We start from the raw sequence: 15,541 nt of genomic DNA on the forward strand, positions 1-15,541 counted from the left end.
AACTATTTCTGATAAAAGTATGATATACTAGAATATTATACCTATACAGTAAAACCGAATGTTTGTACAATTAACTTTAAGCATTTGATGAAGTAAGCAGATATTTGCATTTTCTTTTCTTTCTTTTTTGTTATATTCACAACCACTGAAGGATGAATGGAACAAATCTGGAATTATGTCCCACAAAGCACCTGGCTTTTTGAAAATTTTATTAATGCAATGAATATCAATGTGAAGGATCTTTACAAACATTAACAAATCTTTATCAAACTCAGTCTCACCGTACATACATGTATGTATCATGTGTGCAATCATTTACTGGTCACATACATGTACACAAAACTAAATATTGACATGAACGTGCTACAGTAAACAACATCAGAGAAAGTTTCCACATCACAAAAATATTCCACATTTGAATCACAATTTCCATGTACATGTAACACGGATTAGAGAAACTGGTACAATATACTTACATTGTGTGTTGTGAAACATCCTCATATAATTGTTTAACTATCTTGGAGCGCCACTTCCTCTCGAGTACAATGGGGCTGTCCTCCTTCAATAGATTCCTCACATCAGCAGGCATTGTCGGTAGAGTGTAGTTCAAATGCCAGTCTGAGTCGACAGATGCACATCTCTGAACAGGATTTCTGGAAGAGGAGCAATATGTGTACAATACATAAATCTTTGAACTCACTGCACTATTAAAGTGAATGGGATTTATTGTGTGTGTGTATATTTTTTTTTTTCTGTGAACATGTACACTTAACAATAACTTCAACACCAAACAAACAGTAATCTGTAAGACAGCAGCACAATTCGAGCATACCGTCTAATAGGGTGCCCCCTCAGTGATGGTATACATCTGAAGTATTGATTGAGGTGAGGATTCAGCATGTAACTTTTTTGAGGGGGGGGGGGGGGGGGGGCGCTATGTATCGCTATCGCGAGAAGCTATTGCCGCGATGTTTCATAACGTTTTTCTTTCGAGTCTCCCGCATCTTTTGACACCAAATTTGCGATGCCCGGGCGCGCAGTTCTGAAGTTGCGCATAAATATGCACGTGCATGTCAGACCAAAAATTGCTCAAAAACGTGAATTCGTGTACAATTTCAATGCAAACTGTGTTTACAGGCAAATTTCATAAAAACATGGTTATTTGGGGGTTTTATTGATTAAAATCAATGAATAACATATTTTCATGTTCGGAACGATGTCGCAGACAAATTTCATCGAAAAAACAATGAAAAACAGAAAGTCGAAAAAACAATGAAATACATAAGAAATTCAAAAAACAATAAAATACTTAGGAAATTTTTTCTGATTGCGTAATTTTTTCTCTTACATTTGCTGAGGACACTAAAATGAATATTTACACAAAAAGTGTGCCTGTTTTGAGCTTTATTTAGTGATTTATACCAAATTGTCTGATTTCATGCATCATTATGCATAAATTAGCATAACTTAGTGTAAATGATAATTTTTGAAAAAAATAACTTCATGGTACTTTAGATTACATCATAGCAATGTGTGTGCCAATTTTCATTGCGATAGCGCGGTCGATGGCCAAGATCTGAAGGCCCCCCCATCACAAAAATATTTCACATTTAAATAAAAATACAATTGTCAGATCATACCATGGATTAGAAAAAAACAACCTTTGTAGTACAATATACATTGTACAAATACATTGGAATGTAACTTACTGCAATGTTGGAGTTTGGGACATTTCTTCATCTTGCTGCTGTTCCACATCATTGTTTTCTTGAACAAGTACTTGTATCTTGGATCTGTTAGGTGGCAAATCCTCGTCAAGGTCGATCCAATCACTCCAGTCCTCACTGTAGACCTGAATAATCGGAACAGTCGTCTCTGGAAGCTTAAATGTCTCCTTCACCTTCTTCAAGAAACTCTTAATGTTTGATTGGCAGCATGACACATGGTAATGCAACATCCTGAAAACACAATTAAACAGTGGAAAGAGACCACAGAGGGGCAATTCCACGGTAACTGACGTTACGCGTAAGGATTTTCATGAAATTGTTTACGTTGTAGTTTTGTGAATGAAAGCGCCTGGGCTTGCAATTAGCATTGATGAATGAGTTCATGAGAATGAAGAAATAGGTGGAAAGTTTTTCTCTCAAGCTGCATTTTTTATCACATAGCAAGTGAAAATGTGTCGGTAACTGACGTTATCATGCCAATTTCAGTGGAGGCATGACGGTAACTGACGTTACGTAACTGACGTTACGCTTACATTTGCCATAGGGTTTACACAATATGCAAAATCATGATTGGGAATAGTTTTGTGATATTTTATAATTCTGACCTTTCAGAATGATTTGTTTCATATGGCATCATACCTTGGTTCATCAATTATAAATACACAAATGAAACGAAACATTCGTCCATTTTCTTTGTGTTCTTGAAAACTTAAAGGTAAACATGTCAGTAACTGACGTTACACATACATTTGCTATGGGGTTTACAGAGAACTAATTTATTCAACAGGTTATTCCTGCTGCAGTATACCAGTAACAATCCCAGGCAATTACTTAGCAAAAAATTAAAACAAAATCTAAAGACACAAATGGGGTGGGGCCCTTAGGGGGCAACCCCCCCCCCCCCCAAATGCCATAGCACAGTTGGGCAAAAATAATGTAAATGCACCAGAGGATATTTCTTGACATTTGTCTTAAGATTGAATGCTTATTCAACAGTTATGATTACACAGAGCCATTTAGATTCAGCAGTTCCAAGTATAGATATATTGACATATGATAACTAAGGTGTTTTTTTTTTAATGAACAGGAAAGTTTCTATCTAGAGTGCCCCACCCATAATACCCTGCAGTACTACACAAAACACGGATATTTCTGTGTGTGAAGAAAATATCTTTCAGGTCATGGGAAAAAAAAAAACACATATCAACTCATAAATATGCATGAATATGTATGAAATCTACTGTGATATAAAATATTTCTTCTTCTTTTCTGTATTTTACTCCTTCTCCTTCAAGGCATTGTTAGGGCCATAAATAAATCAAAAAATGATCTCCATCATCAATTGATTTAAATGAAAAGTGTTGCACTTTTAATATTTCTCTGTGAAGAAGAAACATTATGCTTTTTTGGTCAAAAGAGTATTATTGGTTTATTCCTTGCTTGAAGTAATATAACTGTTTTCTTTTCCTTTTCACTGATGTATCAAGGCTTGCAAATACATCCCAGATACCAAGAAATAGGACTTTGCAACGAAAAAATTCTAAGATCAATATAAACGAATCTTCCTGTTCATAATTATCATGTATTACAAAATGTCCCTGTAAAGTAATAAACAAATATGAACAATTTTTCCCCCTAGAATCACCTAGACTCACTTTGAGCAACATCAGTGTTAAACATTGAGCAACATCAGTGTTAAGTTTCAAACAGTAATGACAGTACATGCCTTATGTATGTACCATAATACAAGATGTGCCACATTTACTAAACCACACATTTAAGTGCAAGCGAAGAAATATATCTGTTTGTGCATTTGCCTTGAGGTAGAAACTTCACTAAGCTTCCAGAAAAGAAGAAAAATGCTAGCAAAAGCAATCATAAGTAAAGATTACAAAACTGTTGGTATACAGCTGTACACAAGCTTTTGTATCGAAAAGGTGGTTACCATGCAACCACGTCATTGATTAGGCTATAAACTTTGGCAGCTTTATCATCCCGTAGGACTGTGAATGTAATGTATCTAATTTGAGTGCATATATTGCATGTGGTAAACCTAAACTTCCAGATGATTTAACCTTAAACTTGTGCTGAATCGAAAATCAAAACCTCAAGCCCCCCCCCAAAAAAAAAAATGATAATTATGATACATAAATAAGTAAATAAACTTTTAAAAAATAAAATAAAATGAAAAAAAATGTATCCATGGACGTACCATGGTGATGACATCATTCCCTATCAAAGGGATTGCTGCTCTTTGTTGATAATCTTTGACTTCCCATATGTATTGAAATGGCCTTAAGTCAAAAAATTTGCCTCAGTTATAATTACTGTCATGGTAACTGACGTTACATACTCATGTATGACGTTTCGGTAACTGACGTTACACATTTTAAAGTGTTCATTTTGACTCTCCAGTATGCCAAGTATCCTTATTTCTGGTATTAAAAGAAAGGCATATGGGCATACATTAGAAATCCAAAGTTACATCATACAGCTCACTTTCTTTGATGAATAAAGTTTAAAATTTCATGTTTTTGGTAACTGACTTTACATCCATCACTGTCAAACTAATTAAAAGTTTTTATCAAATTCTGTAAAGCAACCAGCTTTTTTTTCTATCGTGTGGTAAAAGACTTCTCTGGTAACTGCATACATATAAAAGATTGTTGTTTAGAGTACTAGTAAAGTGGATATACAGAGAGTAAGTTATGTGACAATACACTCTTTTTACCATTGAGTTATAGGCATATTTTGGCAGCCATTTTGAAAATCAAAATGGCCACTTTTATTGAAAAACATAATGATTCTTAAAACTTCAACTCAAGTATTGTCTGAAAATGTATGGTGTTTGAAACAAATATCATTTTGAATTTTTGACACCTGTGTCCTATGTACCGTGGAATTGCCCAGCTATAAATGCATGTAGTGTCCAGGAGGATAACGCATAATGGCTATACACTGGTTGTGTACGGATGTACAAGTGTACAGTACATGGCTATGTACAGTACCTCACAAGCTGATTGACGGTCCATACAAGGCATCTAAATCCATTTAACTTGAAAATTACTACAATTATTTTGAAGTTTATGAGCACAATTCATTAAATGGGCCATTCCATAGTTTTTATACATAGCGCTTTTTTGAGGGACAGTTACAAGTGTAAATGCATTCAACCTCTCCGTATTGATTCAATTGTCTTCAATGTTACTAATACTGTACAGTCTTAGGCCTAAAAATTACCATAATTAAGGAGATAAATAAAATGTAAATAAAAATAATATATTTGCCTTACTGAGGTAAAATATGTTATTGACAGAGAGCTAAAGGACAAGGCGTCTGCCTTTCTGATGTGTAGCAAATAACTTTACTGATATTACCTGCAGGCATGTAATTGTTAGATTTAGACACATGTGTGATGCATAATATCACTTGTATACAATAATCTTACACAGGTGAGAGTGCGTTCGTGGAGATGTAGCACATTCGAGGGTATTTACAATTGTGAAACATGCACGAGGCGAAGCCGAGTGCATGTTGCACTACATTGTAAATACCCGAGAGTGAGCTGCATCTCCACTAATGTCATGAACTCAAACCTGTGTATCATTTGATTTATAAAATGGGTTGAAAACTTAAACAGCATTTTTCATGTACCTTTGTGGGTCAATACCAGTCAGCTACATGTAGCACTCGCTCAAAAGTCAAGATGTCCGAAGATGTTCGTCCCAAACATTTACGCACGTCGCACTCGGAAATCCCGCACATAGTACTGTACGTATGAGAGTATATGTACGCCACATGTTATGGCACAAGAAAGGCCGGCTGGCAGCCCGAACTAGAAGTTGTTTACAGGATTGACAGTGCGTATAGTAGCGTGCGAAGCACTTGTAACAACTGATTGAGTGTGCACTGCTAGTGTAAACATTGTGAAGTCAGTGACTTTACGCTTTTTTGCACGGCAGGCCGGCCCATGCATGTTCATAAGAAAATCATGTACGCACACGTGACTCATTTCAGCGCTTCCAATTGGCTACATTCTTGAACCCATTTGGATACTGCTTGGATACTGCTTGGTAAAAGGTACTAAATGGGTGCAAGATTTAAAAGCAGGTAAACCCATTTGCACCTCTCAATCATCACTTGTGTACATGCCCTGTATGAAGGACATGTCTGTGATATTTGGAGATCAGTAATCACTGTACAGCTGAAGATAATCAAATTCAGTGAATGTCCCCCCCCCCCCCCCCACCCCCCCCAAAAAAAAAAAAAAAACTAGAAATGTCGCTATGGCGACTGGTATGCCTCCGCCATAATGCATGATTCTCCTAATAGGTATATAGTACATGTGGACAATATGTGATTACATTTTCACAAAATTGGCAAAATATTAAAATGACAAGTTTGTCACAAATGTGTTGAATATTCACCTTACTTGACCTAGGTTTAATTGGATGAATAGGAGAGCATGTATTTGGGGATTTAAGGACTTTAACTTGACTGTGACCCATTCCTAAGTTTATGCATTGAGTAATTTTCAAGGTAGGGAGAAAAAGTGCAATTTCTGTATTGAATAGTAAATTGATACCATTTCATCTGGCCTTTGACCCTAAGATTCATACAATAATCACTGTCAGGCAGAACATGCATAAATATGTAGTAAGTTTCAAGATAACTTGAGCCACTTCCGAAATATGGTGGAAAAAGCTAGTTCAGCACTTTCACTTGATCTTTGACCTTTTGACCTTTGAGGGAAAAAAAGAAAAAAAAAAAAGGAACTTTCCAGAGAATCTCTAGTAGGTTTTACATGCATACACAAAGTGTTAAAAAAAATAGTCCTGCTGGCATTTGCATAAATATGAGGGAAAAAGTAAACTTTATAAGTGTTGCCTTTGACCTTTGACCCCATGAACCCTAAATTTTCTATATAATCACTGCCAGTCAGTACATGTATATATACTATGTTCCATTAAGATACCTTGAACAATTTCCAAGCTATGGAGAAAAAAAGTGAAGTTTTAATATTTTTACTTGACCTTTTGACCTTTGACCTTTGACCTCATGACCCCAATCTTTCACCAGAGAATTTTAATTGGGTAATACATGTATAGACTAAGTTTCAAGAAAATATCTTCTGGCATTGCATAGATATGGTGGAAATAGTGAAATTTTACATATTTAACCTTGACCTTTTACCTTGAGCATGTGCACCCAAAATTTGATAGGCACAACTTCACTCCCTAATACACATACATGCCAAGTTTCATTAGGACACCTCAAAAGGTTTTTTAGTTACGCTGTCCACAAAATTCATTACGGACGGAAGGACGGACGGAAGGACGGACGGACGGACGGACGAAAGGACGGACGGATGGACGGACGGACAACCCAAAAACATAATGCCTCCGGCACCACTTCGTGGCGGAGGCATAAAAACTAGTATAAATCATGCTTGCGTCTCCTTGACTCCAATATATGATGAGCATCTAAGTTTCCTCTCTACGAAAAAGCCAAAATCAGAAACAACGGTTTCTTAATCCGGTCAGGAACCAAAAACGAAATTTAGATAGCAAAATCTTCCGTGAAAAGCAGGTGAAATTTACGTAAATTCAACTGATTATAACGTCATGACAAGAACCGATATTATACGCAAATTTGTTATCAAAATAAAGATCAAAGTCTGGAGAACAACTTATCGTGACTTGTAACCATAATGAATGCATGTAAAGGTCGCTGCACTGTGAAAACCAAAGCCCTGTTAAACTCTCGCAAAATCTCGCAAGCAAGAGACACGTTTGGAACGCAAAGATCGTCAACGAGAGTGCTGAATAAATCTTGCCGGATCGGCTCATTAGCATACGTGCTGCGGACTGACTGGTACAGTATATCACTTTCTTTGCGCGACATCTGCACTCCTGTGCAGTGCGCAAAAAAAGTTGAATGCCACGTGACACGTTTTGACCAATCACCATGCTTGAAATCGGCTAGCTATTTTATAAAATAACTTACATAGCCTTCTGCACTGTGGTCCCTGAGGCTGGGAAACTGTGTGACTAAAGCCTTGGCAAGAGATGACTTCACATCACTGGCAGGACTGGAAGGAAGAGAAACATGACATACAACATTAAAAGAAGCACATGCTGTGAAAGTGGAAATTTCCACAGTAAGGAAACTTTTAGGTAATCACGCAACATTAAACTAGTATGCACAAAAAGAGAGCAAGAATATTTTAACCTGGTGTTACCCCTATGCATGTGTAAATTTTTTATTTCTTTGTTTTAAATTTTATGTTTACAGATGTAAATTCCAAAAAGTAAATTCAGTTTTTGAACATTCCTTGGCCTTGGTAAAATGTAAGCAAGAACAGAGTACTGGACATCCCAAAAGAAGGGGAAATTGGGAACCCGCCTTGAAAAAAGGTCCATGTTCTCTTCAGATTTATCCCCTGTACAAGAAGAACAATTACTTTTCATGGACAAATTCACAAGAAGTACTTTTGTTAATATGTTTTATGATTGGTAGGTGTCTACGTGCTTGAAATCACAAAATGTATGATTGTACATGTACAAGAATGCCCATGTTTTGGGGGTTTTTAATGTTTATATAAATTGTATACACATTTCAATGACTACAAAAAGAAAGAAAAATATTTGAACTTGATGACAGGTAATAACACTATATTTATTTCTGAAAAATTTAAGATGTGCGTACCAATAATTCATTTTGCCCCTCTGAGCGAAAAAAGAAGAAAGAATCATTTACACAAACGTGTCCACTTGTATACTGTGAGGGCATGGTAACCTAATATCATTCAATGTGACTATTTTGGGCTGCCACTGATGTAGTGTAAAGTACAAATTGCCTTCAGGATGCTGTATCCTTACTGGCCACCAGGGTCCCATTTCATACACAGGGTTTTCAGCCCATCAGGGAAATCAGGGAAAATTATTTTACCTTTTTCCAGTCAGGGAATTTGATAGAAATGCCTCAAATCAGGGAAAAGTCCAGGAATTTTGATTGGTCCAAAAATTGAAAGAAGTCAGTCAGACTCTGTTATATTTTGTTGCATATTAAAACAATATCCAAATGGATGACTAGCTATGGTGTTTTTTTAGTGTAGCCTCTTTGACTGCAGTACAAGTACAGCTATAGTGCATGATCTAAATAAGGCCTCTAACTTTAAGATGATTGTGTACACTAAGCCAACAGGGAGTAGCACCCCTTGCCTCCAGTGCTGCTTCTCCTTTCACACCATGTTGGGGAACTGGAGATTTTGTCACTCAGCCATTCTCAGCCATTTTACCCAGTTACTGAGGACCCAGCTTCAGGTGCTTGCTTGCATTCATAGCAATAAATGAGCTTTAACCCTAAAAAGACTGCGGGGGGGGGGGGGGGGGGGGGGGGGGCCTAAAAGGCCCTCCCCCCTCGACATTTCACGCGATTACTCAGCAACACGCAATGCTCTCGCCGCGATGCTCTATGACTTTTTTCTTTCGAGTTTCCCGCACATTTTGACACCAAATTTGTGACTCCCGGGGGTACGGTTCTGAAGTTACATAACTTTTTGTACATGTACGTGAGACCGAAAATGGCTCAAAAATGTGATTTTGTGTACAAAGTCAGTACAAATTGAGTTTTATCACATGGTTCATATAAATATGCTTATTTTTACTCTCAATGGCTAAAATCAATTTGTTTTAGTAGTATTATGCTTCAAAAAGGGTCTGCCACAAATTTTGCTGAAAAAAACAACGAAAACAAAAGGTCGAAAAAACAAAGAAATACATAAGAAATTCATAAAACAATAAAATAAATAAGAAATCAATTTTGATACCGAATTTTTTTTCAAGTACATTTGCTAAGAATGCTACAAAGAATATCTAGACCAAAAATGAGCACTTTTGGAGCTTTATTTACTGATTTAGATAAAAAAGTCTGATTTCTTGCATAAATTAGCATAATTAATCAAAATAAAATAAAAGAAGACTATTTTGGAAAATTTAAATATACGATCTTGTAGATTACATCGCACACTACCATTGTGCAAATTTCCGCGGCGATCGCGCGATCCACGGCCGAAATCTTAAGGGGGGGCCCTTTAGGCCCCCCCCCCCCAGTCTTTCGAGCTACCAAAATAGCCCAGTCTTTTTAGGGTTAAATATATGTATAATGCAGAAGAAAAACATGTATATGCCTCAGCAACTGGGTTAAAATGGCTGACAAAGTTGACTATGTTTATTCATTATCGTCCCTGTATTTCTTAGATAGGTCCTGTGTTATTGCATCATCTGCTAGAGTGACTAATTATGACCTTTTGTAAACCTGTGAATTAGCATCATGTCTTGTAAACTCAGAAAGGATTGGTTGGACAAAAAGAAATACAAGGACTGGATTCGGGAAGTTCCTGATGGTCCAACTAAAGCTTACTGTCACATGTGTAAAAAGACAATAGACTGAAGCAACATGGGACAAACAGTGCTCACATCTCCGATGAAAGGGGAAAAAACATATACAAGTTCTTTCCCTGAAATCAGGAGCAACCCCACAGCAGTCCATCAAAGCATTCTGCAGTAACAGCGATCAGGCTGATGCTGTGCCATCTACATTAACTCAAGACAATGAACACTCAGAAACAAATGTCAATGCACCTCAAACTTCTGCAAGAAACACAATCACACAATATGCCACCTCAACGGATGTCAAGAAAGCAGAAATCATCTGGGCCCTGAAGTCAGTCATAGCAAAGAGGGATAACGGCGGGACTGACCCTAGCATGTTTGGTTCCTCTTCCCGCGTCAGATAGTTCATGTAGAGAGACGGCATGGGGACCGTTACAATATACAATGCACATGTGTGCACACAAATTACTGCGTTTAGAGCAGACTCTGCAGAATGGGATATAGTGAAAATTTGGTTTTCAATGTTTCGTTAATCGCGTGTTTACAAGTGGTAGGTCGAGAAATTGAACCTCATTGTATCCAATCAGATTGCTTATGTTTTTCTTTATCATGGTGCACCAAAAATGTCCTCATTATAACCGGAATCTCGTTCTAACCGAGCTCGTTAACACAATTACCAGCCAGCTACAGTATATAACTCCACGCCAGACAATCCATGTGCAGAAAAAAAACATGACACTCATAGGGATTGTTTAGGTTAACACGCTGTTGCGAATTTAAAACCTGGGTAGATTTCAAGAATCTTTAAACTTTCTTATATTTAGATAGGAATGTAGGGTAGTGCAAATCAGTCATCTCTCTATGCTGGTAAACCAAGTTCATCACTAATTCACCGTGATACCAAACTTTAAGCTCATCGATTTCTGCATTCCATCACTTCGATCTTTTAATTTTTGTTTTCTCACCACAAATTTCAGGTTACTAAATACTTGAAACAACTCCATAAGAAATAATACAGAGCCATGCAGCTTGTGACTTACTACCAGCCATAATTCTTGACAAGATGATTGACCAGAATTCTGACCAGAGAATGTCTGACAGCAGTTGATGGTTTGTCCTCTGTCTCCAGTTCATGCATAACACTTCGCCCGGAAGAGTGCTTCCCAAGAATATCTCTGATATCCTGGTATGGAAACAGGAGAAATGTGCTGACAAGTTGGAGTTATCTCACAAGTGTGTTCCTTTATCAGTTCAGACATGCAAACTGCTCTTAGCTCAAATTTTCTCTTGAAAGTAGGGTGTTAATCTTGCAAATCCTTAATTCAAACAATATCTCACGTAAGGAATAGCAGACTTACAGAAAAGAAGAAACAGAATCTATGTAATCAGCACACATGAATAATACAGTTTGTGCTGCAACACCACAATTTTCTATAGGGACAAATCTATGTTTCACAGCTGGGATGACAAGAACTTGTATCTCATATTTTGGTTAATCCCTTTTTGGGGGGATTAATTGTCAGATGATCAGTTAATAAGTGATGCCTAGTCCAAAACCTAGCTGTCTCATCTAGAAAAAAAAAAAAATGAAGCCACCACAGCTTGTCAAAGGAAGCGTAATCCATTTGTTACAGTGCTTTGGCTGCAATGTTTTCTCGCTCTCCTGAATATTTGACATTTTTTAGATACAAAGTTTTGTCACCCCAATAGCAATTTGAAACTCACAAACTTACAAACTCAGGCACAGGATCTGGCGGGAGCGAGCGATCCAAGGTTGATAGAGAGCTGGATGGTGGGTGTCCCGGGGACGGGGCAACATTGAGGTCAGACTGAGGAGATTGAGAGTCTCCACACATTGAGTCACTGAGAGGACTCGGTAGGTCATTCACCTTTTCCATCATGTAGGTCATCCCATCTGGCAGTTCCAATTTGACGACCTTTGACACACACAAGAGAAGAGAGACCCGTTGTTATACCTAGTGTGTCTTGTCTTGAGGCAGAAGTACATGTACAAGTGTGCTCCAACTTTTCATAAAAGATGGTGTGAGTTATCAGACTTTGGTGGCATTGAAATACGTTTGATGACAGGGATATGAAAAACTGATCTAGCACAGTCACAAGATATATTTCCTCTTTTGATTTGATAAAGATGAATGAAACACTACACAAGAAGCTACACACATCACTTGCTAATACCATGTCATCACTGAACTGTCTGCATTGAATAAACAAACACTGTGAATATATCTATCTACATCAAGGACTTTAATAACAACGAATACAAACATGATATACCGTACATCACTGGCTTTTTCAGTGTCATATTGTGTACCACATATCACCACTGAGCATACAAATCTTCATTAAAGGGGATGGCTAGTAACTGATCAGTGGGAATGCCTGTTGGATGATTGTTCCAATTCTTGTTGGATTCATTTAAGAGTACATTATACATCTATTGTTGTGAGAAAATTATTTGCTTCAGAATGGTCTTATATTCACATAATGTGCAGTATAATGCCCCGTCACTGTACAGGCATGCTAACCTGGAAACATTAAACTGCACATTACTTGAATATGAGACCATTCTGAAGCAAATAATTTTCACACAACAATAGATACATAATGTACTCTTAATGAATCCCACAGGAATTGGAACAATCATCCCCCAGCATTCCCATTGATCAGTTACTAGCCATCCCCTTTAATGAAGATTTGTATGCTCAGTGGTGATATGTGGTACACAATATGACACTGAAAAAGCCAGTGATGTACGGTATATCATGTTTGCGTTCGTTGTTATTAAAGTCCTTGATTCCACTTCCCACTGATCAGTTACTATAGCCATCCCCTTTAAGCTGCCCTTTTATAACATTACATATAAACAAATGTATGTAGGTTTCCCGAATAATTGTAATGTAGTAATAACCATGTAATGATTTTTAAAGGATGGGGTCAATTAGAGAATGATTTTGATGTCATTGTACAAACTAGGCTGAGAGTTTTAAGGTGATGACATTAGAACAGCATTATGTTTGTACTATGTACATACAGCTGTGCAATTGCAATTGGTATCATGTGTGGTAAAAGCCTGTGCAACACACAAATTCAAATACTTTGTTTTATGTTTGATTTTGCTTAGACTTCTTTCACTGTCCGAAACATACTGTCCATTATCATAGAGAAGTATTTCATTTGAATCACATTCCAACATTCCATCACTAAGTAATTGATGTTATAAAATGGGTTCAAGAATGTAGCCAATTGGAAGCGCTGAAATGAGTCACGTGTGCGTGCATTAATTTCTCACTAACATGCACGGCCTGACTCACAATGTTTACACTAGCAGTGTGCACTCAATCAGTTGTTACAAATGCGTCGCGCGCTACTATACGCGCTGTCAATCCTGTAAACAACTTCTAGTTCAGGCTGCCAGCCGGCCTTTCTTGTGGATACATGTGGCGTACATATACTCTTATACGTACATGCTCACAGTACTTTTATGTGCGGGATTTCCGAGTGCGACGTGCGGAATATGTTTGGGACGAACATCTTCAGACATCTTGACTTTTTGACTTGAGCTAGTGCTACATGTAGCTGATTGGTATTGACCCACAAAGGTATGTGAAAAATGCTGTTAGTTTTCGACCCATTTTATAAAACAAATGATGCACAGGATTATTTCGTGGCATTAGTGGAGATGCAGCTCACTCTCGGGTATTTACAATGTAGTGCATGTTTCACAATTGTAAATACCCTCGAGTTGGCTACATCTCCACGAACGCACTCTATCCTGTGCATCATTTGTATATTAACAAGAGCTGTGTCTACAACTACAGTCAACCTTTGCTAGTGCATCAGTCATTTTGAAAGAGCTATTACAATTGTATGCAGGTACTTTATTATTACAGAATTTGTCATCACAGATGTACATTGTATCATACAGTATTAAGTAATTCAAACTGCCTTAAGACATATCAGGTAGAACAATTGCAATCATTTTCCATTGTAGTTCATCATCATTTCAACTTACCATAATCATCGTGGTTTCAAGGCAACATTTTATATAATGATCAAGGCACCTGCCTAGCTCTCACAATGAAGTATGTAGTCTAAAAGTAGGAAAGTTATATATTCGTTACAATTTTTTTGTGTGAAAATCACAGAATTTTAAGCACAAATTAAGGGACAGACAAAAATACTTATTTAACGCCAGAGATATAGCGAGGTGTTAGTGATTGGTAACCTACCCCAGCTGGAAAACTGTTCCTGCTTTCCTCCACACTATCATCCTCCTGATCTTCATCTGGGGGAAAGTTGTCAAATTCTGCCTGTCCTGAACTGGACATGTTGGGTCCTGAGTTCTCCCTATTCACATCAGAGTCTGCTCCAGTTTGGAGGGCTAATTTCCTGAGTAAGATTGGGTCCTCCTCTCCCAGAACAGAGTGTAAAATTTGGTAACAGGGTCCGACTGTAAAGCATCCTTTCTTCTTATTTTCTAAGCGAGCAATGCGATAATTCTGTTTGCACTGCTTGAGCTTGACTCGGAGCTGTGAAGCTGAGCGAGGGAAGCCAGCTCTATGCATGGCTTCAGACAGAGATTGGTAAACGCGAGCATCTCGTACCGTACCAGCCAATCTCTCCTGTACGGCCTTACTGCTCCACTGTTTCAGAAGGAAGCGGGTCTCATGATCAGACCAGTTAGTGCCATGACCTGCCACCATTCCCCCTCCAGTGCTTGGTGCAGAGATCACTGAGCTGGGCTCACTGGTGGTTGGAGCACTGGGAGCAGGAGTAACATGAACAGGGACAGACCGCTGTGCAGGGGTACTAGGGGAGCTGGACGTAGTAACAAGTGAGGCTGACAAATAAGGGCTTGCCCGGCTGGAGGCAGCTGGTGATGTTCGTACAGCGGTGTGCTGGAATTCATTTTGTATCAAATAAAAGATAAATCTGTGATTTAGTCTACTGTAATAACATTCATATATTCATGATTGACTCATAAAATAAAAAAAAAATCACGAGAGCCTCCTCTTATCTTAACACAAATTCCTGAATATTTGTTATTCTTTACAAAGTCTTTAGAAAATACACCACAAAACCTTGTATGCTCTATATAATCCTTTTGGTGAGAATGTGCGGTCAAGAGTGAACGTGTGCGTTTGGTGCTCCGCCAACCATATACATTTTCAATAGCAAAGCGGACCTAATAGAAAATGTCGGGTGCGGACCGTCGCCTACGGAGTGGTGGGAAGCCCAAGGCCGACGGACCCCCGATAAGTGATCGCAAGCATGACCCTGTAACTACCGCGAAGATCTTAAACGACGAATGTGACACTGAAGATTTGGACTTGTCATCAGCAATCCAATCCGTCATCGAAAACCTCCTAACGGACTCGACTTTTATCGCAAAACTAG

The 15,541-nt window shown here is 38.0% G+C and overlaps 1 protein-coding gene across 1 annotated transcript; it reads right to left on the reverse strand.

Moving 5' to 3' along the window:
- Window positions 1-472: 472 nt before the first annotated feature.
- Window positions 473-15,310, reverse strand: LOC139711919 (uncharacterized). The gene is made up of 7 exons (XM_071623765.1): window positions 15,302-15,310; window positions 14,374-15,042; window positions 11,857-12,060; window positions 11,164-11,306; window positions 7,734-7,818; window positions 1,710-1,852; window positions 473-653 (listed from the first exon to the last, which is right to left on the reverse strand). The coding sequence occupies exons 1-7, from the start codon at window positions 15,308-15,310 to the stop codon at window positions 473-475; spliced, it is 1,434 nt and encodes a 477-aa protein (XP_071479866.1).
- Between the last annotated feature and the right edge of the window lie 231 nt (window positions 15,311-15,541).

The sequence above is a fragment of the Diadema antillarum genome, unplaced genomic scaffold, assembly GCF_040938485.1.
Source record: "Diadema antillarum isolate AM-2024a unplaced genomic scaffold, OU_Dant_1.0 seq00001730_RagTag, whole genome shotgun sequence".
NCBI lineage: Eukaryota > Metazoa > Echinodermata > Echinoidea > Diadematoida > Diadematidae > Diadema > Diadema antillarum.

Bases quoted from the DNA above. Each gene is read 5' to 3' on its own strand.
- LOC139711919 (XM_071623765.1), bottom strand. The intron at 11,307-11,856 runs GTAAGTTTGTGA...TTTCCATACCAG, and splicing joins CAGATCCTGTGCCTGAGTTT to GATATCAGAGATATTCTTGG. The intron at 654-1,709 runs GTAAGTTACATT...CTCCTCTTCCAG, and splicing joins TCCCAAACTCCAACATTGCA to AAATCCTGTTCAGAGATGTG.